The sequence below is a fragment of the Ctenopharyngodon idella genome, chromosome 1 (genome assembly GCF_019924925.1).
Source record: "Ctenopharyngodon idella isolate HZGC_01 chromosome 1, HZGC01, whole genome shotgun sequence".
NCBI lineage: Eukaryota > Metazoa > Chordata > Actinopteri > Cypriniformes > Xenocyprididae > Ctenopharyngodon > Ctenopharyngodon idella.
In genome coordinates, this window is record NC_067220.1 from 26,879,397 (window position 1) to 26,906,564 (window position 27,168).

The window sequence follows — 27,168 nt, forward strand, 5'->3', positions numbered from 1 at the left end:
ATGACTTTAAGGGCCAGATTCGGTCAAACCCTCTTTTGGCATTAAAAAACTACTGTCAGGATTTACTTAGGATTTATTTAAAAATAGCACTGAAAAGGGATGGACAGGGTTCATTTTGCGGCTTTGCATATGGAGTATGGAACATAATGGAGTTTCCTTTTCAGACACAAAATTTATGGGAGGAGAGTATTTAAATGAATCATGCAATGTGATTTACTTTGTGCTAGTTTTGTGCTAGTCAATTTACTGGTATTTGCACCATTTTTTACCGTCCAAAAAAAGCCTTAAACCAGAAGCTAATTTGCGCTGCTCTTTGTAGATTGCGTTGGTCGTTATGGAAATGATCTGGCTTGCGTGTTGTCAGTAGATCACGCACAAAACTTTCCACTCCCATCAGCATTTTTTTTTTTTTGGAATTGCAATCTCACGCTAATTTGCCCTGTTTAGTAAATCTGTAAGTCTGTTAAAGGTATAGTTCACCTAAAAATGAAAATTCTGTCATCATTTACTCACCCTCATGTTGTTCCAAACCCATGAGACTTTCGTTCATCTTAGAAACACAATTAAAGATATTTTTTTAATGAAACCTGGGAGATTTTTCTGGTATTCCTTTTAAGTCCTTCCACCAAAACTTTGACGGTTCAGAAAGTTCATAAACAGATCGTAAAAGAAATCTATATGAATCTACTGAAGAGACACAATTCCTTTAAATGATGAACAAATTTAATTTAGGCTTATATTCACATATAAACATTAATCAACGCACATAGAGCACACCAAATATGGTCAACATAAACTCAACCTTACTTGCTTGATGTGCGAGAGAAAACCTCATTGTTCTCTTGCGTTAAGCAAGCATGTTTGTGCTTCTGTTTACCATATTTGAACTAACCCTTTAAGTAAAGTACAATATAATATGTCTCTACATTATGTCTTGTAAAACAGCTCAAAGTATCCAACATGTTTGATATCCTCCAACTGGATGGAATCATGGTCTGAAGCTAAAAAAAAAATCAGAATCTGTGCCCATCATACACTGTGATTTTCTGTGAAATCTGTCAACTCCAATGCCCAAAATCTGCAGACTGGCTCTGAGTTTCGGCAACTAGCATGGACTCGCCTAGACTGCAAATTGGGGCAAAAATCTGGGCAAAAGTCATGCATTCCAACTTTTATTTTTTATTTTTCTTCATGCTCTGATTGTTTAATTGCCACACAAAGCAGAAACTTGGTAAGCCTTTGGGGACATCTCAAGGGTGTGTGTCTGTGCACATTTTTGATTGTGAGGTTTTGCCCATAAAGTGTGGGTTTTTAGTGTGTGTTTCTCACCATTAAGCTAGAAAAGAAGATGAAAGGCTTGTTGTCAGAGGAATCTTCTGAACCCTAGATGAAAGGCAACAGAGAAAGGGATTCATTTGTTTCATGGCCAAAATGTCACACACATACACACTGACCAAACACAACAACACTAGTGTGTGTTATGCTGGATTACATGACCATGTCTTGCAGGTGCTGCTGTGATTCTGGAGGGAGAATAGAATGCAGTGTTTCATACATTTTTAGCTTGAACACAATATGAGAATACTTAAACAGCAGGCTGCATATTTAAATTTGCATATTTAAATATACATAAGTGTGTTTACGGGTCTGAAAAAAAAAGGGAAAAAAAAAAGATTGTCTTAAGAGTTAAAGAATTTCTCTTTTCCTGGTCGTATCATACACAATCTTCCTGAATAAAATCAAATTGTGACAGCTTGCTCCATCTCTGAAGTGACTTTCCATTGTAGTTAATGTTAATTTAATAGCTGGTTGTTAGACAGTAGCATGGAGCCAGGCGGAAACATTAAAATAGTTTTATTATCATTATCATTATCATTATTATTATTATTATTATTATTATTATTATTATTATTATTAACCCTCCCCCTCCCATACACACACTTTTTCTTAAATTTGAAATAACATGGGTTGCGGATGCTGTATCATGTTGACTTGTAACAAATGTTATATAAATCATTTTGTTTTCGTTTTCCTACTTTTCCAGAAACTCTTTCAGGCGATTGGTCCTAATCTGCGTGAAGGAAAGCCTCTCACAGGTAGGACAGAGAGCGGAACTACACCTGCAAACATAAAAAACACATCCCACATACATCAAGACACCTGCTTAACTAGGGTGACAAGATGTCTAGCTGGAGCTAGAAAATGTCCCTGTTTTTTTTTTTTTTTTTTTTTTACTGTGCTTTGGAAAAAGTGATTTGGTTTAATAGAGTAGTTGGATTAGGTATCAGCTAACAATTTAACAATTTTTTAAAGCATTTATTAATTTAGGTTAATGTTAATTTGTAAATATACTAAGGATCATTGTAGGGCTGCTAATCAAAATAAATCTGAAACCGCCATATGGCTTGCGATTATCAAATCACAAAGGCTGCGATTTATTTAAATAAATGTGCGCTGCGTGTTCCAGAGTGAAGCACGGAAGTGTGTTCTTGTACGGTATTGCACGTGTGTGCAGCGTCTCGGTTTACAGTAAATGCTGCTCCACACAAACTCCATTTCTGAGTTTGGGTCGCTTTAACATGCATTTGAGAACAGCAAACGTTGGCAACATGTGCCAACCATCTTGCGTAAATATGCAAAAGCAGATGACATAATTTACAGTGAAATCTGACCTGACAGCTCAAAATTTAAATATTATAGGCTTACCATAGTGAACTGGAATAAGCCAAAAAGACAATGTGAACACTGATTTTTTTTAAAAAAAATTTTTTATTGCACAATAATGGAATTAGGAAAAGGAAAAAAAAAAAAAAAAAAATCCGAAGTGTAGTTTTTATATATACAACTTGAAATGTGAAAAATGTATTAGTATATATGCAGAAATTAACACTAACCAAGATTAATAAATGCTGTAACTGTATTGTACATTGTTGGTTCATGATGCACCTAATGCATAACTAATATACCAAAAAAGAATTTTACTGTGTTGTGTCTGTTTTTTGCTCAATAACTGAAGCTTTTATTTGCACATAGTCAGACTTACCATGTTTCCTCAGTACGTATTGCTAACTATGCCAACCAACCCCAGTTTCACGTACTATGGTCAAATTCTGCTTAAAAACAATAATGTCAATAGATGATTAAAGTGTAATAGCAGTGTAAATGTCACTGATATTACAACCACCAAAGTAAAAATGTTTTTATTGTTGAAATCTGGTCAGCTAATGTTAAACTGCAGTGCACATGATCACATTTTCCCATTTGTGTCCTGTTACAGATGAGCATGTTGTGATGGGAAATAAACTGCTGGTGTACATCAGGTGAGGGGATATTCTGCATAAGTACTGCACTCATACACAGTTGCAGGCCATAACACACCTGTTCTTTCTCCTGTGCCAGCTGTTGTTTGGCAGGACGTGCCTATCCGTTAGGTGACATTCCTGAAGATCTGGTCCCTCAGGTGAAAAACCAGGTAAGTAGTTTGATTAAACCCAGATTGCAGTAAGTGAACGTGTATTGTTTGGTTAGCAAGTGTACTGCTAATTTCTTGCATTCACACTCTCATGTTCCATACAGCTGAACATGACAATGCTTGTGTCTGTTCTGTTTGTATGGGGTCTATGTGAGTCACGCCACTCTTTCTGCCTCAGTTATATACAGCACAGCTCTCACAGAAGACACAAGCGCGTATGTGTTTAGTATTCTCAGCATTTTGCTCTCAGCAGGGCTTTTCATCTTTGTTTCCCATCCAAAGTGCTCAAGCGATTCGTTCTGGGATGGACGACCTCCAAAGAAACTTAAATACGGACATGGATCGCACACACAACCTAAAGCTACTCTCTCTCTCTCATACAGACACATAGAGCGCTGTCAAACTCTGTAGGTTTGAGTGAGAAGCGTGACAGACAGGGTTGTTTACCTCAATGACGTGTAGAGATCATCTGTACCCAGACAAGACAGAATGTTGTTGGAAAAAAGCTTTGGGTTTCAAGATGGGCTGAAGGATACACACTGTAAGAAGAAGATCCATAAAAAACACTGAAAATATGCTGATAATTTGAAAAAGACCGTTACGTTTACAGACATTTCCTTTAACCCTAAAACACAACAAAATGCAATGTGTAATTTAAAATACGGGTAAACACACTTGTAAAAAACAAGTTCTTTGCTTCTGCATTGTGTGTTAAAACCGTGGAATGCATACCTAGACATGGATTATCCCATACATACATAAAACAGAGTAGTGTACAAAGTACAATACAATGTTTGTTATGCATCAGGGAGTATTAAAAGGAGAGAGGGTCCGTGTGTGTGAATGTAATGTTTTATTTGGCGTATCATCTTCTGGGCCCTAAGGGGTCATGTTCAAAGAGACACATGTGCCCAGAGAGACTCCTGTTCCTCTTTGATCCTACAATAGACTGACACACATCCACACATTCCCCTACAGTCACACATACACACAGTGTCACATCTGCAGGTCCATATCCTTGAGCCCTCCCCTCCTCCCTGCTGTAAAAAACAACATTGGTATCACAAAGATGAGCACTTCCAAATGATTCCCAATTACCTCTTTTCATGTGTGTGTGAATGGGAGATAATGACTAACCTTTTGGTCCATGCTGCTCTCACACAAACACACACACACTAGTGGAAAAGTGTACCACCTGGTCACCATGGCAACTAGTCAGCCCGGTACTGTAATCCGATGATAATGGGTTGAATTTTGATTCACTTATTGTGTAGAGGGATTGGCCCACAAGTACGTACCTGCAGAATAAATGAGTGATTTGAATATTACAGTGTTTTTTACACTTTACTTGAACCTATAGAATTAATATTTCTGTAATGTATTCATACATTTCTTAAAAAAACAAAAAACAAAAAAAAAACATTGTCATACATTACATCTTTTCATAAATAATTACAACCACAGTTAATACATTATCATAGTTACCTTTTCATGGTTACACTATAATAAATGCATAATGCACACATCAAAACAAATGACATTACACATGTTTTATGCAAAAACATGTGTAATGTCATTTGTTTTGATGTGTGTGTGTGTGTATGTATATATATATATATATATATATATATATATATACATACATCAACAAAATATTAAGCAGCGCAACTGTCAACTGTGATAATAATAAAAAATATTTCTTGAGCACCAAATCAGCATACTAGTATGATTTCTGAAGGATCATGTGACACTGAAGACTGGAGTAATGGCTGTTAAAAATTCAGCTTTGCCAACACAGGAATCAATTACAATTGAAAATGTATTAATATTATCATAAGTTATTTTGATTTGTAATAATATTTCACTATATAACTGTTTTACAGTATTTTTTTTTTTAATAAATGCAGCCTTTGTGGAGAGTTCTTTCAAATCTTACAAACACCAACATTTTGAACAGTGAATAAGTGAATTAAGGCATCACAACATTATAATATATTTTTGCGATTAGCTAAAAATGACATTCAGTAGTGTTTAATTAGTGTTTTTAAAGATTAATGTTAGATTACAGCAAAGGTAATATAAGTATACAAAAAAAAAAAAAAACTGAGCATGCATAATTAAATACCCAGTATCGACCAATACTGTACTATTAAAAAAAATTCTCCAGTATCTGCCTATAAGTAATAGTGATATCATGCATCCTTAATTATAGATAAGAATATCTTTATTATGAATTTGTACAGTACTTACAGACTTCATTAAAAAGCAGTGTTGTGCATTTTATATGGAATCTCTGAATGTATTCCAGGTGTTTGAGTTCCTCATTCGTCTGCACTCAGTGGAGGCTGCACAGGAAGAGGAAGTGTATCCCTACATCAGAACTCTCCTGCACTTCGACACTCGAGAGTTCCTCAACGTCCTGGCGCTGGTGGGTATCAGCTAATCCATAACTCAATAAGTATTACTCAATACATCATTGCTCTAGTAATTTATTATACGTTCTAGCCCTTTAATAAGATCTGAATGTCAATATCTCCTCGCTTCACAGACATTTGAGGACTTCAAGAATGACAAACAGGCTCTGGAGTATCAGCAAAGGATTGTAGACATTTTACTGAAGGTGACAGAAACATATTTCACAACCCACCCCACAACACACACACACACACCTAGCTTTTCCCCTATTTGTGTAAAAAGTCATTGGAATGTAAATCATGTGAATGGGATAATTTTATCTGCTGGAGAACTGGCTCAGTCCTGCAGTCTTCCTCTCTTCCCTCATCACAGCTCATTCAAGAGTCCTCAGCAACTCAAATCATCATCCACAGTCTCTCTCTCTCTGTCTCTCTCTTTCTCTCTTTCTCTTCATCTGCAAGCATTTGTTTATTCATGAAACAGAGAGACCACAACCTTGTAACCAGGCCCCCACGGAATCCCTAATAACTCAGAACTGAAATGCTTGTCATTCTAAAAATACACATTTTGCCATTTTTGATTCCATTTTAAAGAATTCTACATATCTAAATAAATAAAATAAATAAATAAAAATTCTCTCTTCTAGAAGTTCTGCTTGGATTAGATTTCACTAAAAGTTCAAACTCCCTTGAGTGAGTGATTTATAGAAAGCCTGGGTCAATGTTTGTGAAGTAAGGTAATACTACTCGGAAAATAATTTGGAGTAGCATTTACTCGAGGAAAATTCTCAAGTAAAGTTCTAATTACTACAATCTTTTTATTAAAATTCCTGGGTGCATACTGCTTACTATTTTTATTTTACATTACAGTAATTTTTTTGTGAAGTATTAATACTTATAATGTGTTCAGTAAAAATATGACAGACAACATTTTACTTAAAATATTTATATTCAACACCTGAATTGTAAATTTATTAACAATTCATAAAAAAATAAAAAATAAAAAAAAACGGTCAGAATAAAACTAACAAAATCTTTAAATCTTCTCTCCACAGTTCTCTTTTACTCCGCAAATGCAGTTCTAGCGCTTAGATTTACATTAAACATCTGATAAAATAATACGGAAAAATAATATACTTGCAAGCTAAACACAGATGTAGTTTGCTAATGAGTGCTATCTCCGATGACTGCATTAGCTAGCAAAACGTTTGTTTGCATGTAAACTCAACTTATTTAGCTATTTAAATTGTTTAACTCGGAAACATGTTAACTTGGTTATCCATGTGCATATTAAAACAGAACTACGTTAACAGACATTATCCAAAATCCTGTTAACATTCAGGAGACCGTGCACACAAACATTATCAATAACTCGATAAAAAGATCCTGCACCATGACTTAGTTACAAGAAAGTTAAATACTCCTGAAATTTGCTTTGGACGTTACTAAATAGCTTAATTTGAATATTGTACCATTACCGTGGTTTAATCTCCTTCCTTGAGTGAAATCTCCTGTATCGCGAAGGAAAGACTTCCATTGGACATGACACATTGAATTAAGTAGAAAGACTGAAATTGTATTTTATTAGAAATCATACTCCAATAATCTGTTTTATTTACAACTTAAGAAAAACATTTTTACAGTGTATTATACACACGCTAACAAATTCCCTGTGTGTGTGTGTGTGTGTGTGTGTGTGTGTGTGTGTGTGTGCACTTTCCAGGTTATGGTGGACAATTCCGACTTCACCCCATCTCAGGTCGGCTGTCTTTTCACCTTCTTGGCTCGACAACTTGCCAAACCTGATAATACCCTCTTTGTTAACCGGAAGCTGTTTGACCAGGTGAAGTGTCTGTCTGCTTTTTTTCACAGTCCATTTGTCAGTGCCTCACCTTTTCCATTTGCAGTCGCCTGGCTTTTTTATTTTATTTTATCAGAGCTATAATGGTAACAGCAAGAGATTTCTAAGGTGTTAGTTTTGGTAAAGACAATTAGCAGCTTCTGTAAAAATAGCTCTCCCGCATTAGAAGCGTTATGCTTGTTTTTCTGCATGTTAAACAGTTCATGATTTTGCACCCTACATTGGGGCCTGATCTAAATTAGATTGCATCAATTTAAAACCAGTCTGGAAGTTTTTCAGCTACTGTCAGGAAGGTTGACACTTGTGATTTCAGTATTATTCTACCTTTCCTACATGGAAAGATGTTTTATTGAAGTGTCTTTTATCTGTTGTTCATTGTCTTTTGCAGGTTCTAGAGTTTCTATGTAGTCCAGATGATGATTCTAGACATACAGAAAGACAGCAGGTATAAACACAAGACCCATTTTAAAACTGTGCTTATTTTTACTCAAGATAAGTTAAAAGATTGATTGTTAGGTCATATGATCTTCACATGATGCGGTGATATTGGTTGTGTCAGGTTCTGCTGGAGCTGCTGCAGGTTGGTGGTGTGGTCCAGTTTGATGAGGGGCGTCTCCTTGACCTCGCAGAGAAGGCAGAGTTGTAAGAAATCTTCCAATCCGATAGCAGAACAGTTTAGCTTCATCCACCAACAAATATATAGCTGAAGTGTTTTGACTACAAATTAAACAGGCTTTTCATACTGTAGATCATAACAAATCATCATTTATAAGGGTCCAGCATATGATTCAACGTGACATATATTTGATTATGCTATGGAAATATGGTTGATTAATTAAATTGACCTCATAGGGTCAACTCACTGATATGCACCTTAATTAGGTTACTGTTAGAACTAGAATAGATTTCTGTTACAGATACCTAAATGTTAAGTTATTCTGGCAAGAAAATATATAAGTCCATGTGGGTGAGTCTCATGAAACCTGTCAAGACTATGTCTGGATCATATTTCACCCTGAAATCAAAAGAAAGAAATGAGAAAATATATTTTACTTAAAGAAAATTCAGCATAAATAAAAAAAAGACTATTTAAGAATATTACATTGTTACAAAAAAAAAACAAAAAAAAAACAACTTAAATAAATGCTGTTCTTTTGAACTTAATGTATTCATCAAAGAATCCTGAAAAAGTATCAAAATTACCACAAAAATATTTAGCAGTACAACCATTTTCTACATTGCTAACAATAAGAAACTGTGATTTTTAAATTGTAATAATAGCTCACAATATTAATGTTTTACTGTATTTTTGACCAAATAAATGCAGCCTTGGTCAGCATACTACTACTTTTTTTTTAAAAAACTGAAAATATTTTACTAATCTTAAACTTTTAACTGTAGTGTATATCATAGTAGTATTTGTTGCACTGCCTTTATGCTGATTTAAAATAAACTAACTTTCTTTTTCAGTATTTTTTATTTTTATTTCACTAAAACATTGTATTGAAGTAATGAGAATGTAATGATAATCGCTTTTAAGGACAATGAGGGGGAAAATGTGGTTAATTGTGATGGGAAAAAAAGTTAATGGTCCTAAAAGTACTCACATAAAAAAATAACTACCAGGAAAAAAACCTAAGCGTATGTGATCCACTCTAAGCTAGACTTCTAAAGCCAAAGACTGAATGTATCATATTGATTTCCTCAAGATGAAGACATTGATATTATCATCTTTATACTGAAGATCTCTCTTTTTGTTCTCACTCTTTCAGTTATCAAATCTGCGAGTTTATGTATGAAAAAAACCACCTTTACGACAAAATTGTCGACTGCTACCTGAAAGACCCTTTGAGAAAGGTACTCAACCTCAATCCTTCCATTTTCACTCTTTTCTTTCCTCTCACTTCTGTTATTCCTGTACTTAATCTTTATCTCTAACTCCAGGAGGAGCTCTTCAACTACATCCATAACATTCTGTCCATGCCAGGCTACAGTTCAGAGGAGAAACATTTGGTGTGGGTCAAAGCCCTTCAACACATCAAGGTGAGTCAAACAAGGCTTCAAATGATTCCTCCTCTAGAGCACACTCCAGGTAGAGAGAGCTCAATCTTCAGAAAGCTAATTTCAAGCCCTAATCTCATCAGGCCCTGCTCTCTCTCTCTCTCATCTTGTTCAGTCAATGGTCTTTGTCCAAATGACTTCCTCCGATTGTTAAAATTGAGAGCACAAAAATCAGTCGATGCCACTGCATCATTTGACAGCCTTTCAGTTGAGTCTGAGTTCACATTGAAAATCTGGGTTTAAACTTGGAAAAAAAAATGAGTTTTTTTTTTTTTCTTTTTCTTTTTAGAAATAGAACGTGAAACATAAAATAAAGGATAAATGAAAATGATGATTGGAAAAAATTGTAACAGTGACCATGTTAGCTTATTTGTACAAAAGGATGTTGTTGCTTCATTTAAAGCACAAAAGATGCTCTTTGACAACATGACCATCTTTTTGACCAAATTGTGGAGTCCTTGTCAGCCTACAGTATCATATTTGATACAAACCTGTAAATTATCTACATGATCAAAACTTTGCTGATAAACCTGTTGCACACAAATTTCTACATGCCTTCAGTTGTCTGACTGATAATTTATACTTTCTTTTTTTTTTTTTTTTTTTTTTTTAAGTAAGTAAAAGGCCTTTTAGTATAATTCTAAAACCTTGTGGTACTGTTTGTGGTGCAACTGTTACTGATTTTTATAAAGTAAACATACAAATAAATTGTACATTGTTAGAAATATTTTAAGATGAACACTTACTGGACAGAAGCAAATTAGGTTCAATTGATTATTCATGCATCATGTTTTAGAAAAATCATGTTAAAATGTGAGTATATCAATCATGGTACAACAGGCTGTTGAGGCGTTGCAGGGTTAAAGCAACATACCAAAAAGAATAAGAAATTATTATGGCAATAATATTATTTGTAAGGCTGTCAAGTAATTACAATTTTAATTACGCGATGTGGCGATTAGTTAATCTAGTTAATCTTAACTTAAATTAATCACACATCAAATTTGGCTGAGAAATTACCCCAAAAGATAATTTAAAGTCATTATTGTGCTATGATCAAAATAGCATTAAATAGACATTACAAAAAGTAGAAAAAGTTTTAGAATTTTTTTGAAATTTGATTCAACATAGAATTTATTACACAAACTTTTAGGCTTCAGTGGCCATGAGGATGAGTAAATGATGACAGAATTTTCATTTTTGGGTAAAGTATACCTTTAATTGTTTTGTTTTAATATGGAAATATGAAATATTTTGATTTTGATTGGTTCAAACAGCTGATTCATTCAGAAATGAAGTAAATGTCTCTCTTTATGAATGAGCCGTTGAATCATTGGTTCCCCCGATTGATTCACTTAAAAAAACGGATTCATTCAGAAATACAGCTGTGTGTTGCTCGGAGACGCACAACAACAGTTCTGCTCTGGCTTTATAGGTAACATTTTCCTTGGAAATATTCCTAAATATTTTAACTTCTTATTTATTAAACTGTTGTATAAAATCAATCACATTTTTATTAATATCACAATTATTATCATCATAAAAAATAAACATTAAATTTAATTATTTTATTTTCAAATAAAATAGTAAAATAGCACATTTGCACTCGTGCTATTTGGGACAAAAACAGCACTCGTGTGATATTGCTTAACTATATCATGATATAAATGTGAGACAACAACTTATCCAGGGGCATTTTTGCCCAGATATCTTGAATTTTAGGGGCATTCTAACTTTATTCTATAGGCTACATCAAGCAGTGAATGTTGCCCTGCCTCATGTTCGTCACCAATCAACTTTATGAAATGTAAGATAAGCTATGTAGGTCTGGGGTGGGGCAAGTGCGTTAAATGTGTTAATAATTTTAACACGTTATTTTTTCCCCAAAACTAATTAATACAGGTAATGCATTAAATCGACAGCCCTAATTATGTGTAATAAAAAGGAATTTATTAAAAAAAAGGATGCTTTTTTATTAGTAGTCCTTTGGACCCAACTATACTGTAAAGATTACTCTGGTGAAACCTGATTTTATGAATTCTCATTGGTTCTTCTAATTGTTTTTCTGTTGCAGGATTTGGTTAGCATTAACTCGGCTAAGACAGCCGAGCTGGTGGCGGTGCACTTTGCAGATGAGGTGCAGTCTATCATCACATCTCTGCAGGTATGCAACATTGCTTTATGTCAACGGTCTCTATGTTGACTTGACATTGGCTTCATGGGAGTGTTTGAAAGCTCCACTAACCCTTTAGCACACATGTTCCAGACATGTTGAAATGAAGGTTAGAATCTGTCCTATATTGTTTTCTGATTGTATTTACTTTCAGTTACAATATAATGCACTCTATCACGTACACACACAATTTTTCTTTCGACAAACTGGTCTGTTAAGAAAAGCATTTCTAAAGGTGCCTATCAGTGTTGTATTGTGTGTTTGTTCCCCTTTGTTGTGTGTGTTAATGTTTATGTGCATTGTATCAGCTCCTATTCACTCATCTTAAGATAGTGTCAGTGAATGTCTGTGAGAGAGAAGAGGCCCCCCTGAGGCCGACGTGTGTGTGTGTGTGTGTGTGTGTGTGTGTGTGTGTGTGTGTGTCAGTAAATGGATTAGGCTCTATCTGCAGTGCTGTGTGTAATTGGGTTTGCGTTATCTCTCGCACACTGTCAGAAAGGTGCTAATTGAAAAGCCTGCTTGTGCAAACATATGTGCCGATGAGAAGAAGATACGAGGGGAATGAGGGTTTTAAGTGTTAAGGTTTTTTTTTTTTTTTTTTTTCACAGTCAAAGACTAGTGTGAGAATAACATTAATGCTGTTTTAATGATTTGTAGTTCATTAAAGTCTGGAGAATTTGGCAAAGTGATGGAAATGACGATGACAAGAATAATAATGGTAAAACTGAGCAGATTTTTAATCAAATAGGCCAGACCCATGACATGCTCAGGGTTAACCATTTTATGTCGCTGGAGATGAAAATGATGTTCTGCTTTCAAACTTTTCGGTTATCTCAGATGAACTAGCCTACAACAAAAGTAACTCTTACGCATGATGCTAAAAGGAAAATGCATTATTGTAGGTATGATAGTGTTTAATCTGCTCCACTTGATGAGCTGTTGTGGCTCCAAATTCCATGTTAGTGTGAACAGATTGTCTCTGTTTAAGCCAATCACACAGAGTAGCTGCAATGCATTCTCGCACAAACTTAGTCTCATAGCTAGAGTTGTCCAAAGTACTGGTTCTTTGGTACCAAGTCGGTACTGAAATTTAAAAAATGTGACGATACCAGCATTTCTGCAGTACCTGTAGTACAGAGTTCTGGGTATATTCGGTACCTGCTGCTTTCAAAAGCTCCTGTGTGTATCTGTGTAAGCGCTCTGTGAAGAGCATCAAAGCTTTCTTTTTAGAATGTGTTTTTGAAGTGTTGATCATTGTAGCCAATCACAGACATATCTTTTGAGCATATGATCGCAATGGCCAATCAAAGTTAAGTTAGTCAGAATTTAATCAACACCGGCGATTTCTTTCACCTCATACTTTAGAGTTCTGCATGCTCGCGAATCCTTTTTATTATTACCAACAAAGTGTAAGCACGATGCAAATAAGAGAGTGCAGTGTAGACAGATTTTTTTGATTATAGTGGGAGTTTTCGCAGGAGTGTAGATCTCAGTGAGCAGGCACTGAATTGACAGCTTCAGTGATTATAAAGGGAGCGCTCTTTGCTCGCATTCTGTTTATAACCACACAACTTGAATAAAAGTTTTGTTTTTCATGCTGCTCACTACACTGCAAATTTTCTCAATTTACAACTGTATTTAAATGTGTTATTGAATCCGAAATGGCAATGATTGATGGTCATATACCCATAGCAACAGATGGGACAAAACATCTGATACTGTATGTCAAAATAGCTGTGCATTAAGTAAATGCAAACTAATAGACCTGCCACTTGTTCTATGTAACATGAATGCGTTTCTTTATCCTTCATTTTATTACTAATTTTTCGCTTGATCTTTTTATAAACAATGTTTACTTATAAACATTTGAAGGCTACATGCTGTTAAAATGTATTATTTTCTTATAATTATTATCATCATAAAAAATAAACTCATTGAATTTAATTAATATTTTTATTTTCAAATAAAATAGTGAAATAGTTCCAACAGTTTTTGCTATGGTACTGAAATTAGTACACCTTTGGAATCTTTGGCCAGATGCATAAACTGCTTAGGCTACACTTACAAGTTTTGTTTGTTTGTTTGTTTGTTTTTTACTTTTTTTTTTTTTTTTTTTTTTTTTTAAGACCTCTCCTAATTCAAATGTATGCAACTTCTAACTAGTCTTACATGTGCCCATTACAACTAGAGTCTTACATGTGCCTGCCCTACATGAAAGCAGTGTCTGCAACAGAGATGCACTGCAATCTGTAACTTCTTGTTGAAGGCTAAAACATCAAAGGCCACAAGCTTGATTTTTGTAGTGCGTGCTTGGACACTAAAATGTCTGATGTATGCGATATCTCATTTCAAACATTTCATCTGTCAGACACGTATCTGGCTTCATCTGCCTGTACTATAGTAAACCCTCTTGTGTAGTATTTGAAGCAAATGAACAGTATTTGCAATATATTGGTACAAGATCCCAAGGCTGTACTTCTACATGACTGCAATCCATTTGAAAGTGAATCATATTTTGATGTTGAGCTCTCTGTGTTCTGTGTCTGCAGGATGACTATTTGGTGTTCCAGTTTCTGAAGTGCCTCCTGGACCCCAGGTAATAATAGCAGTACCCTCTGCGACGCTATCTCTCTTGCAGTTTTGTTTCATTTTACTTATCTGCTCTCTGTCTTTTTTTTTTTTTTTTGGTAATAGAGTGATGGTGTGCAGATAAAGTGTCACACATCATAGATCTCTCTCCAGGGCAAATGGAGAAACACTATCACCTTTTATCATTCATTCTCTTTTTGTTTCCTTACCATCTCTGCCTCACCTGCAAATGGCAGGTGAACTAGAAAATTTATTGGCTATAAATATTGTTTAACAGCCATTAAACTTTGTAGTTTGCATTTTTAAACTAAACTATATATTTTTAACGTAACTTAAACTATTTTTTTTGTCCCTACAACAGTTGATTAGACACAAATGAGAACTAAAGATTAAGGAATCTGAAAGAAGAGAACATTCAATATATCTAAAGGCTGGCCTACACTAAGGGTGTACTCACACTAGGCGATCTGAACCATGCCCGAGCAGGTTTGACCCCTAAAGTCTGGTCCGTTTGACTAGTGTGACCGCTCCATACCATGCCTGCTTGAAGAGGTGCGCTCGGGCGCTGTACGCATATAGTATGATTGTTAACCTCGCCGGAGCACGGAACAGCTACTTAAAGGGTTAGTTCACTCATTAAGTACTCACCCTCATGTCGTTCCAAACTCCAGACCTTCGCTCATCTTCGGAATACAAATTAAGATATTTTTGATGAAATCTGAGAGGTTTTTTATCTCCCATAAAAAAAGCAATGAAATTACCACATTCAAGGTCCAGAGAAGTAGTAAAGACATCGTTAAAATAGTCAACGTGACTACAGCGGTTCAACCAAGCCAGCGTTCGGACGTAAACACAGAAGCTCTGCACTGCGTTTACTGCGTCAACTGTGTAGGAGACTGACAGAGAAGAGAAAAAATTGTTGAATAAAGTCATTATTTTTGTTTTGTTTTTGCGCACAAGAACTATTCTTGTCGCTTCATTAACATTAAAGGGTTAGTTCACCCCAAAATGAAAATTCTCACTCTCATGTCATTCTAAACCCGTGAGACTTTCATTCATCTTCGCAACAAAAATGAAGATCTTTTTGATGTCAGAATGCTGTCAGATTTCCTTCCATAGACTGCCTTTGCAGCTACCACTTTGACGCTTCAAAAACTTCATCAGAGAAGAGATCAGAAAACGAATCCATATGCATCGAGCGGTTTAGTCCAAATTTTCTGAAGAGAATCGATCGCTTGTTATGACGAACAGATTTAATTTAGGCATTTACTCGCATGTAAACATTGATCAGCGAACAAAAGCAGAAGCTCAACCAAACCTGAATAACACACAAGAACAGACCTCTTCCGGAAGCTCAAACGTGCTGCGTAAAAACACGAGAATGAACCTCAACTGTAGTCACGTTGACTATATTAACAATGTCTTTACTACCTCTCTGGACCTTGAATGTGGTAATTTCGTTGCTTTCTATGGGAGATAAAATAAACCTCGGATTTCATCAAAAATAACTTAATTTGTGTTCTGAAGATGATATGTGCAGCATAATGAAGTGAAAATCGCTGTGCCGGCTAAATGATAAATCTATTAGGCTGTCTATTAGCAAAAGTGCTTTTCTTCCTGTTTTCTTCAAAACAAAAAGTTGCATGTACATGACGTAAGCATGCACCAGCCTGGAACATTAAGTGCAATGTGAGTGCAGGCCAGCTGGGGAGAGAAGAGAGGGGACAATCGCGGCAGGGTGTGGTACAAGGCAACTGTGCCCTGTACACCCTAAAAGATTTTTAAAGTCTTACCAGATTTTCAAAATGTGAGAGACCACAAACATGACGATAAAATCATAGATTTAACAGTTTTGTTCCTATAGTTTGTGGATTGCCGCGATGTGACCAAGACAGCACACCACACTGTTGTGTATCTGGGTGTTATTGTTTCAGTATGAATGAAATCATACTTTGCATTTAAACATACTTATTGAAAATACCTCTTTCCGAAAAGTTTCAGAGCCCTAGGGATGTCAAATATATGTGCCCTGCAGGAATGATTCAAAATATAGGATCTTTAGGCCTTGCAGTGTAAATGTTGCTAAATAGACCTGCACTGTCTGTTATGTCATAAATATGAATCTGACTACAAAATTGTAAATGCATTTATTGGTGAACAGCTGCAATTCTTTTAGCTGGAGTCAAAATAACATCCATCTCTGTCATCTACAGTATCTCTGTCTCAAACATTGTTCCTTTATCTCTTTTCTCAAATGACCTCTTCCACACATACAGGTGCTGGTCATATAATTAGAATATCGTGAAAAAGTTCATTTTTTTATTGTAAATTATTTTAAAAAATGAAACTTTCATATATTCTAGATTCCCTACATGTAAAGTAAAACATTTCAAAAGTTTTTTTTTTTAAATTTGTTGATTAGAGCGTACAGCTAATTAAAGTCCAAAATCCAGTATCTCAAAATATTAGAATATTTACATTTGAGTTTCATTAAATGACCATCCCTACAGTATAAATTCCGGGTATCTCTTGTTCTTTGAAACCACACTAATGGGGAAGACTGCTGACTTGGCAATGGTCCAGGAGACAATCATTGACACCCTCCACAAAAAGAGTAAGTCACAGAAGGTCATTACTGAATGGGGTGGCTGTTTACAGAGTGATGTATCAAAGCATATTAAATGCAAAGTTGACTGGAAGGAAGAAATTGGGTAGGCAAAGGTGCACAAGCAACAGGGATGACCGCAAGCTTGAGAATACTGTCAAGTAAAGCCGATTCAAACACTTGGGAGAGCTTCACAATGAGTAGAATGAAGCCGGAGTCAGCGCATCAAGAGTCACCACACTCAGACATCTTCAGGAAAAGGACTACCAAGCCACTTCTGAACCAGAAACAACGTCAGAAGCATCTTACCTGGGCTAAGGAGAAAAAGAACTGGACAGTGAACAGTGGTCGAAAATCCTCTTTTCAGATAAAAGTAAATTTTGCATTTCATGTTGAAATCATGGTCCCAGAGTCTGAAGGAAGACTGGAGAGGCACAGAATCCAAGCTGCTTGAAGTCTAGTGTGAAGTTTCTGAAGTCAGTAATGATTTGGGGGGGCCGTGACGTCTGCTGGTGTTGGTCCATTGTGTTTTATCAAGTGCAAAGTCAATGCAGCCATCTTCCAGGAGATTTTGGAGCACTTTATGCTTCCATCTGCTGACAAGCTTTATGGAGATGCTGATTTCCTTTTCCAGCAGGACTTTAGCATCTGCCCACAGTGCAAAAACCACTTCCAAGTGGTTTGCTGACCATGATATTACTGTGCTTTATTGGCCAGCCAATATGCCTGACCTAAATCTATGGGATATTTTCAAGAGAAAGATGAGAAACAGTCGATCCAACAATATACAGATGATTTGAAGGCTCAATAGTGCCTCAGCAGTGCCACAGGCTGATCACTTCCATGCCACACTTCACTGATGCAGTAATTTGTGCTAGGAGCAAGTCATTTGCTGTAATATGTCCTGCCGATCAAGTATTGAGTGCACAAAAGAACATACTTTAAAGAACTTGAACTTTTCTGTTTTGCAAATCCATTTTTTGATTGATCTTAGGAAATATTCTAATATTTTGAAATACTGGATTTTGGACTTTCATGAGCTGTACGCTCTAATCATCAAAATTTAAAAAAAAAACTTTTGAAATGTTTTACTTTACATGTGGGGAATCTAGAATATATGAAAGTTTCATTTTTAAAAATAATTTATAATAAAAAAATGAACTTTTTGATGATATTCTAATTATATGACCAGCACCTGTATATTTATCTTGACCTAGTATTTTTTTCTTGTGCCCTTTTTGTTGTCCTGGAGTCCGTTACGCCCGGCTCCCTCATTTTAGCTTGTGTCTTTCTTCTGCCTGTGACAAACTGGTCTCAGGGATGAAGATCACTATCTGTAGTGATTTTTGCACATGCTGCTGTTGACAGCCTTCAGTTAAAAACAGAAAGCAGGACAAACTGACAGTACAGTACTCTTTTCACTGCTGAACTGAGGTTTACAGGCAGATAATGGCGGTATGCGTTCTACGGTGAGATTTACTGATTGGATGAAAGGTGGAAAAATCTGATTAATTAGTTTTAATTTGAAAAGAAATTTTCCGCCATCAGACTTGTAATTTTCACCTGTTGGACGAAAAATCCCATAGACCTATCCCATACGTAGAGTATATTGAGACCACAATATTAAAGATATATCCTTACGTACAGTATATCACATAATATTTCTGTACCACAGCGACTGATATTAGAGAGTTAATTGCACATGCTCATGTCCTATATTTTTATATGTAGATTTCTTTTGCTGAAAATGTGAATATCCATTTTTTTATACTGTACATGATTTGATGCCTAAATTCATTTGTAGCGTTTTAAGCAACTGAATTTAGTTTAGTGTTTTATTTTATTTTATTTTAAATTTTATTTTATATTTTATTTAAATATAGATGGGTTTTTTCAAAGTCAGCATGAAATGAAAATTCACCCTATCAATTTTTTTTTAAATGCTTGTTATTGATCTTATTGTGAAGGATTCATCCATACGTGTTTCATTTTTATTATTTATTTATTTATTTATTTATTTTTGACATTTTGTAATGTTTAATCAAAATGTCATAACTCAATCCTCTCAATCTATCTGTCATTACTTTCATCTTGACTTAATTTTTTTAATACTTAATTTTGTTTTTCATGACAGGGAACCTAATAGCAATCACAATATGTTCTCCTGTAAGTGTCAGAAACAAGACTTCACACTGCCATCATTCGTGAATATTAAAAGTCATACATGTTGTACTCATAGTAAATTAATGAATAAGTGACTGAATACGTAAATATAGATATGTAAATATATGTGTATAAATAAATGAGTAAAAAGAAAAATAAATAAAATGAATGAATGAATAAAATTAACTGGATAAGAATGCATACTAATAATATATACACACACACGTTCATAAGGAAAAAACTATAAATACATAATTATACATATATGTGCACATGCATATACTTAAACACACCTATCTATACACATACATACGCATTTATACATATACTCATACATGATCACACATACTTGCATACTCATACCATAGACATATGTGGGTTGTTGCAAGTTTGTATGCATATGTTCATACACATGTTAGTGGAAAATAAGTCAACTAAATAAGTAAAAAGAATATATGAATGGAAAGAAAAACTTGCAACTTATCCTAGCTCTCTAATACTTGTTCCCTTTGACATTAACATTACCAAGAACTAAAACAAAAGGAGGTAACAATCTTTATTAACCTAATTGTTGGATGTACTATAGTTCCTTGTTAAAATAATAGACAATATCTAAGACTAGTCGAAGCACACAGAGTACACACCTATCCTTGACACTTAAGAAGTTATAAATCAAGATTAAGTAAGGATTAATTTGGGTTAATGTCTTGCTAACTTATATCTCAGCTCTTCGAGGGGTAACCCATTACCTTAGGTTTCTGAGCCAAATTTCAAATATGGGCACAGACTCAGATTTCCATTTCTGTAAAATTCCCTTCTTTGCTAAGATCATGCATAATGAAACAGCCTGTGATAAATATTTATTTCCTATACTCTAAGTATCCCCAAAAATGCCCATTTTTGGCTCAGGTGCCAAAACAATTTTATATGCTTCTGAGAGAAAATCAAATGTACACCCCCAGAATGGCCAAATTTTATGACATGACCAGAAAAGATGAGACAACGTACCTTCTGAAATTTTACATTTTGTTACATGTAGAGGATACATTTGGGTAAATCCTATGTAGTTTGGTCCTTGAATAATCAAGGCTATGGATAAGTTTGAATTGGATCACAGCGTGTCTAGAGTTAATAGATCATTCATGAATTTTATTAAGACAAATTTCCCATCTCTAATTTGTAAGAGAAAAGAAACGGGGAAAAAACTGTAGATAAAATATTATATATTAATTTGACTAAATGAACCAAATTTATTATCAATATACAAGTCTCTTATGGAAATTAAACCCTTTTGCTTCCATTGGGAGAAAATCTTGTCTTGTAAGCCTGGGGTAAAGGCATGGTTTTTACAAATTGGGCTGTCCAAATATGTGTGGAAGATCCACAATTAATCTGCTTCCATATTTTAAGGGACTTATTTATTATTATATTCTCATTATAAAACCTTGAGTCAGTTTTTACTGGTTTCTTTCTAACCAAAGCCATTCTGGTATCTCCCGATTATTCTTTGGAGTTTGTCTCCACCAGGAAAGGAGCTGTAAATTAGTGGCCAAATAGTAACATCTGAAGTAGGGAAGACCTTTTGCTTTTGACTTACACAGTGTTTTTTTTTTTTTTTTTTTTTTTTTTATAATTCCATATAAATGAAATAATTATAGACTCTAATTTTGCACATAGATTTACTGGTATGAGAACTTGAATGGAAAGAAATCAATATAAAAATCGAGAGAGGGTCACCATTTTGATTGCGTTGATCTTTCCCGCCATAGACATAAGGTGCTTTTGCACCGGAGGAACGTTTTCATAGTTCCTAGAACTATTGACTGAAGTACCCAGATTTTGCAGTGTTCACACCGCAGGAACTAAATTACAGGAACTCCTTTTGGGGGAACTAAATTAGCTCCTACTTCAGAGTAGGCTCTAAACCAGTACTATAGGAACTATCAGTGACATAAGTGTACGCTAATTGGTCAAACGCATGTCAAACACCGGCACCCAGCATTTTTAAAAAGTCGTGTAAATATATTTACTTCACGGAAACATGGAAAACAGCGATAACGGCATTTACCTATTGTCTGCAGGGTTGTGTTCTTTTCTTTTCCTCGATGATATGTAATACTGAAAGTTGTCATAGGATATTTAGTCTCTTTGCCCCACTTTTTGATCTTTCAGTCGTGTAAATTATGAGTTTACATTCCATCTCCTTTATCACAAAACCCACGACACACAACAAACACAGCTTCGATCACGGCATCCTCCATCCACTGGTTTTTAGCGTTTCTAAATGCCGCGCTTAAAGACGCCACTGTCAGCCGCTTCAGAGTTCCTGTTCACTGTGCGAATGCAACCAGGAACATGGCCCGGGGAGAAATTAGTTCCCGGGGAACTATCCAAGTGGCTAGTTCCTTTAACTGAATTCCTATAACTATTCGTTGCGAAAGCCCCTATTGGTAAAGTCCTCCAAAATTTAAGCTATCTTTTAGCGGATTCATTTTTATATGCCAGTTCGCCTTGAATAATGCATCTGCCTTCCTTGTGATAGTGATTCCTAAATGTTTAAACGAATTGTAAGCAATTTTAAATGTAATTGAATTTTAAAAATTTGTCGATATCTGAAGTTAAAGGCGTTAACTCACTTTTGTCCCAATTTCTTGTGAAACCTGATTTATTAAACGATTCTAAAAGGTACAAAAGAGGTGGAATGGACATTTCTGGCTTTGCTATATACAAAAGCACATCATCTGCATATAAAGATATATATCAGGGTCTATCATTAATTAAAATAGTGGTGATTTCAACATTCAGCCTAACACTTTCTGGCAATGGTTCCATCGCTGGTGCAAATAGATAGGGAGAAAGGGGACAGCCTTGTCGCGTTCCTCTGTATAGTGAGAACGAGGCAGATGGTGTCAAGTTTTTAAGGACTGAAGCTTCTGGTTTAGCATATAAGATACTGATCCATTGAATGAAATTGGCCCAAAATCTTTTTAGAGTAGCTAACATGTAAGGCCATTCAATGTGATTAATCTTGACTTTAATTTAAACTGGCTAGCAATCACCCAGAACGCCAATATTGATGCAGCCTCAACTGCATCTAATATTGACCCTAACACCCTAGCAGCACCCCTTGCGTTTCGCGTGTTATTGCTGAAAAGGTATAAATCTAGATTTTATTGTTACATATTCGCCCCAATTTACAGCTGCTTTAGTTTCAGACACAGCCACACATCAATGCTTGCTCATTTCTGCAGCATGGCAGACCCTCAGAGCTACAACTCTGTTTTTGCTGTAGCTGACCTACGGTGACCTTTATAGGACATATGGCACCTCAGGGGCAAAACTCATCTGTGGAAAAAAAAAAATCTGAATTTACTGTGTCCTCCCTATGTGACTGCTGTCTCCTCTCAGGCCAGGCCTTAAAGCATGTTTCTCCTCTTGATCCTTCCGTCCTTAGAAACCTCCCATCTCAATTTGTCACAGAGCATCACCTTGGACAACAGAGCTGAGTTTATTTAGGATAGTTTGTATAAATAAAGACCTCTTTTCCTGATGCATGCACTGTGGGACTCTTGTAGTGATGAAATCAGTCACAGTAGTGATAAGGACACACTACAGACTTCACTATAAAAAAAAATAAAAGTCTAACCTGTGACAATACCTTCTGGCAGAAATTTTAAATGTAACACTTCCAGGAGAACGACATACGCTGTGCCACTTTTAACTTAAGGTTTATTCCTCTAGGCAAGGCAAAATTAGATTGAGATAAAACTAATAATCTATCAATTGTAAATTGAACAATGCACCTATATAAAACAGCCTTAGAAATATGACTTCAGTTAAATAAAGGACAATATGTGAATAATTTACATTTTTAAAATGGTTAAAAACATTTGATTTATTAAAATTGACATTGTTTTATTTATTGGCAGTTCACCAACATGTATGATATATATTATTACACATGGAAAATATATATTTTAAATGCACAGTGACAAAAATATGCAGAGTTTCCTACAGTCATGGTCAGAATTATTGGCACCCTTGGTAAATATGAATAAAGAAGCCAATGCAAATAAATCTGCATTTTTAATCTTTTATTAATAAAAATCACAAAAATCTACCCATTCATTGGGGAGAATCTCTTTATGAAATAAATGTTTTTCTCCAACACATGTTAATTAATAGCACCCTTTTATTCAATACTTTTTTCAACTTCCTTTTGCCAAGATAAGTCATCTATAATGCCTGATGAGTTTGGATAACACTTAAAAAGAGATCAGAAACCATTCCTCCATAGAGAATGCCTCCACTTCCTTCAATTCCCAAGTCCATGTCGATACACTCTCCTCTTCAGTTCACCCCACTCATTTTCTATAGGTTTCATGTCAGGGAACTGGAATGGCCATGGCAGAAGCTTCATTTTGTGCTCAGTGACCCATTTTTGTGTTGATTTGGATATTTGTTTTGGATCGTTGTCCTGATGGAAGATCAAACCTTGGTCCATTATAATATTTCTAGCAGAAGTGGTCAGGTTTTGATTTTTTTTTTTTTTTTTTTTATATTTTGTTATTTCATAGAATCCATGATGCCGTGTATGTGAAGATTTGATTTTGGATCAGAGCAGAGGATTTTTCTTGAATTTCTTTTTCTGACCACAAGACTCAAACTAATTTCTGCTATTCTCCAGCTGTGATCTATGGAGAGTCTTTGGCCACTCAGACTCTCCTCCCCACCGTGCATTAAGACAATATAGACACGCATCCTCTCCCATGCATAATTGTAACATCTTTAGTTGATTGGATTGATGTGGTTAAGTAGATTTTTGCGAAACAATGCAGGTTTATTTTTACAGCCATCTTTGATCATATTTACCATATTTACCAAGGGTACCAATAATTCTGACCATGACTACTTTAAGGGTGGCACCCACTGACACATCTTACCCCATTCTCCCTTAAAGAGATAGCTCCCCCAGAAGTTCTGTCACCGTTTACTCACCCTCATATTATTCCAAACCTTAAGAGATTTTTGCTTCTGTGGAATACACACAAGATAATGTAATGTGTAAAAAAAAAAAAAAAAAAAAAAAAAATGTCTGTTTTTATCCTCTGTTGTATGGTCACAAACATTCTTGAAAATATCTTCTCTTGTGTTCCACATAGGAAAGAATGTCATATTTCGAACAATATTAGGGTGAATAAACGATGACAGATTTTTTTTTTTTTTTTTAAATCTATTCTTTTAAACTATAGTACATATATGTGCTCTAGTATTTACAAAAACAAACTGCATTCACTGTCGCTTTGATAAGAAAACACCTGCCAGAAACTGGATGTGTATGCTGCTTTGTTTTGTCATGTCACAGAATGCATCATTTTTATGTTCTTTGATTTTTACCACTTCATACACTTTAAAAACATCAACCTTCATTCTCACAAGCTTTTTTAAGTTTTAAGATAGTGTCATACCAGACTAGAACAGTACATCTCACATGTGAAGAGAATGTGTTATGTCACATGCCTCATACAGCAGGAGCTGATGTTGGCTGATTGGGCTTTGATTTGAGAGCTTGGCTATGATTGAGCTCTGAGAAAACCACTCTACATGACAACTTGATTGGGAGAGGAAGAGAAATTGAGAGAGGGGAGGGATTGGAGAATCAAGAGGGAGATGCACAGATGACGCATCATTTACGTTTGTAGCTTTATGAAAGGGGGCTTCTTTTTTAGATAGTCTTAGGAGTGAGTTGTGTGTGTGTGTGTGTGTGTGTGTGGTGTGTGTGTGTGTGTGTGTGGTGTGTGTGTGTGTGTGTGTGGTTTGTGTGTGTGTATAAAAATACCAGTCACAGGTGAAGCAAATATCGTTGATCATCTCATAACAAAGCCACATATTAAGGTCTGTGTAGATTAGATGGTAAGCAAACAATCAGTTCTCTAAATCAATGTGTTGGATGCAGGAGAAATGGGCAGGCGTAAAGATCTGAGAAACTTTGACAAAGGCCATATTATTATGGCAAGGCGACTGGGTCAAAGAATCGCTGAAATGGCAAGTTTTTATTATTATTATTATTATTATTATTATTATTATTAAAAGGTTATAGCAGCCTTGGTGAGCAGAAGATACTTCTTTAAAAAAAAAAAAAAGTTACTTATACCAAACTTTTGAATGGCTGTGTAATTTCGTTGTTTACAATGACAATAAAGCTCTACTCTATATTATTTATAGTGGTGGTCAGAATTATTGGCACCCTTGGTAAATATGATCAAAGATGACTATAAAAATAAATCTGCATTGTTTATCCTTTTGATCTTTAATTCATAAAATTAGCAAAAATTTAACCTTTCATTGAAGGAAAATAATTGAAAGTGGGGGGAAAATCACATTATGAAATAAATGTTTTTCTCCAAAACACGTCGGCCACAATTATTGGCACCCTTTTATTCAATACTTTTTGCAACCTCCTTTTGCCAAGATAACAGCTCTGAGTCTTCACCTATAATGCCTGATGAGTTTGGAGAACACCTGACAAGAGATCAGAGACCATTCCTTCATACAGAATCTCTCCAGATCCTTCAGATTCCCAGCTCCATGTTGGTTCTTCTTCTCTTCAGTTCCACTCATTTTCTTTATGGTTCAGGTCAGGGGACTGTGATGGCCATGGCAGAAGCTTCATTTTGTGCTTAGTGACACATTTTTGTGTTGGTTTTGATGTTTGTTTTGGCATCATTGTCCTGATGGAAGATCCAACTACGGCCCATTATTAGATTTCTAGCAGAAGCAGTCAGGTTTAGATTTTTTATCTGTTGGTATTTGATAGAATCCATGATACCATGTATCTGAACAAGATGTCCAGGACCTCCAGCAGAAAAATAGGCCCACAACATTAAAGATCCAGCAGTATATTTAACCGTGGGCATGGGGTACTTTTTATCCATGTGTGCACCAAACCCATCTGGTGGGTTTGCTGCCAAAAAGTTATTTTTAGTTTCATCTGATCATAGAAGCCGGTCCTGTTTGAAGTTCCAGTCTTGTCTGACAACTGAATATGCTGGATATTGTTTCTAGATGAGAGCAGAGGGTTTTTCTTGTAACCCTCCCAAACAACTTGTGGGGATGTAGGTGCTGTTTGATAATTTTCTTTAGGCTTTCTGAGACTCAAGACTCAACTAATCTATGCAATTCTCCAGCTGTGATCCTTGGAGAGTCTTTGGCCACTCAAACTTTCCTCCTCACCGCGCATTAGGACGATTTAGACACACGTCCTCTTCCAGGCAGATTTGTAACATCTTTAGTTGATTGGAACTTCTTAATTATTGTCCTGATAGTGGAAATGGGGATTTTCAATGCTTTAACTATTTTCTTACAGCCATTTTCTATTTTGTGAAGCTCAACAATCTTTTGCTGCACATCAGAACTATATTCTTTGGTTTTTCTCATTGTGATGAATGATTAAGGGAATTTGGCCTTTGTGTTTCCTCATGTTTATACTCCCGTGGAACAGGAAGTCATGGCTGGACAATTTCATGTTCATGATCACCCTGGTGTGCTAAAAAAATGGGAATATGAATGGGAATATACTTCAGAGATATTTTACTCATAAAAAAAATTCTAGGGGTGCCAATAATCATGGCCAACGTGTTTTGGAGAAAAACATTTTTTTCATAATGTGATTTTTTTTTTTTTTTTTTTTTTTTTTTTTTTTTTTTTTTTTTTTCCCCACTTTCAATTCTTTTCCTTCAATGAAAGGTTAGATTTTTGCTAATTTTATGAATTAAAGATTAAAAGGATAAACAATGCAGATTTATTTTTATAGTCATCTTTGATCATATT

The 27,168-nt window shown here is 35.3% G+C and overlaps 1 protein-coding gene across 1 annotated transcript in view; it reads left to right on the top strand.

Annotated features, from left to right (window-relative positions):
• Positions 1-27,168, top strand: part of vps8 (VPS8 subunit of CORVET complex) — a 130,126-nt gene that overhangs the window by 52,612 nt on the left and 50,346 nt on the right. Inside the window, exons 23-34 of the mRNA XM_051890633.1 lie at positions 2,045-2,096; positions 3,278-3,320; positions 3,400-3,472; positions 5,781-5,900; positions 6,021-6,092; positions 7,610-7,729; positions 8,136-8,192; positions 8,307-8,389; positions 9,520-9,604; positions 9,692-9,790; positions 11,883-11,972; positions 14,531-14,577. Of these exons, the coding sequence (XP_051746593.1) occupies positions 2,045-2,096; positions 3,278-3,320; positions 3,400-3,472; positions 5,781-5,900; positions 6,021-6,092; positions 7,610-7,729; positions 8,136-8,192; positions 8,307-8,389; positions 9,520-9,604; positions 9,692-9,790; positions 11,883-11,972; positions 14,531-14,577 (941 nt within the window). The remainder of the gene's footprint in view (positions 1-2,044; positions 2,097-3,277; positions 3,321-3,399; positions 3,473-5,780; positions 5,901-6,020; positions 6,093-7,609; positions 7,730-8,135; positions 8,193-8,306; positions 8,390-9,519; positions 9,605-9,691; positions 9,791-11,882; positions 11,973-14,530; positions 14,578-27,168) is intronic.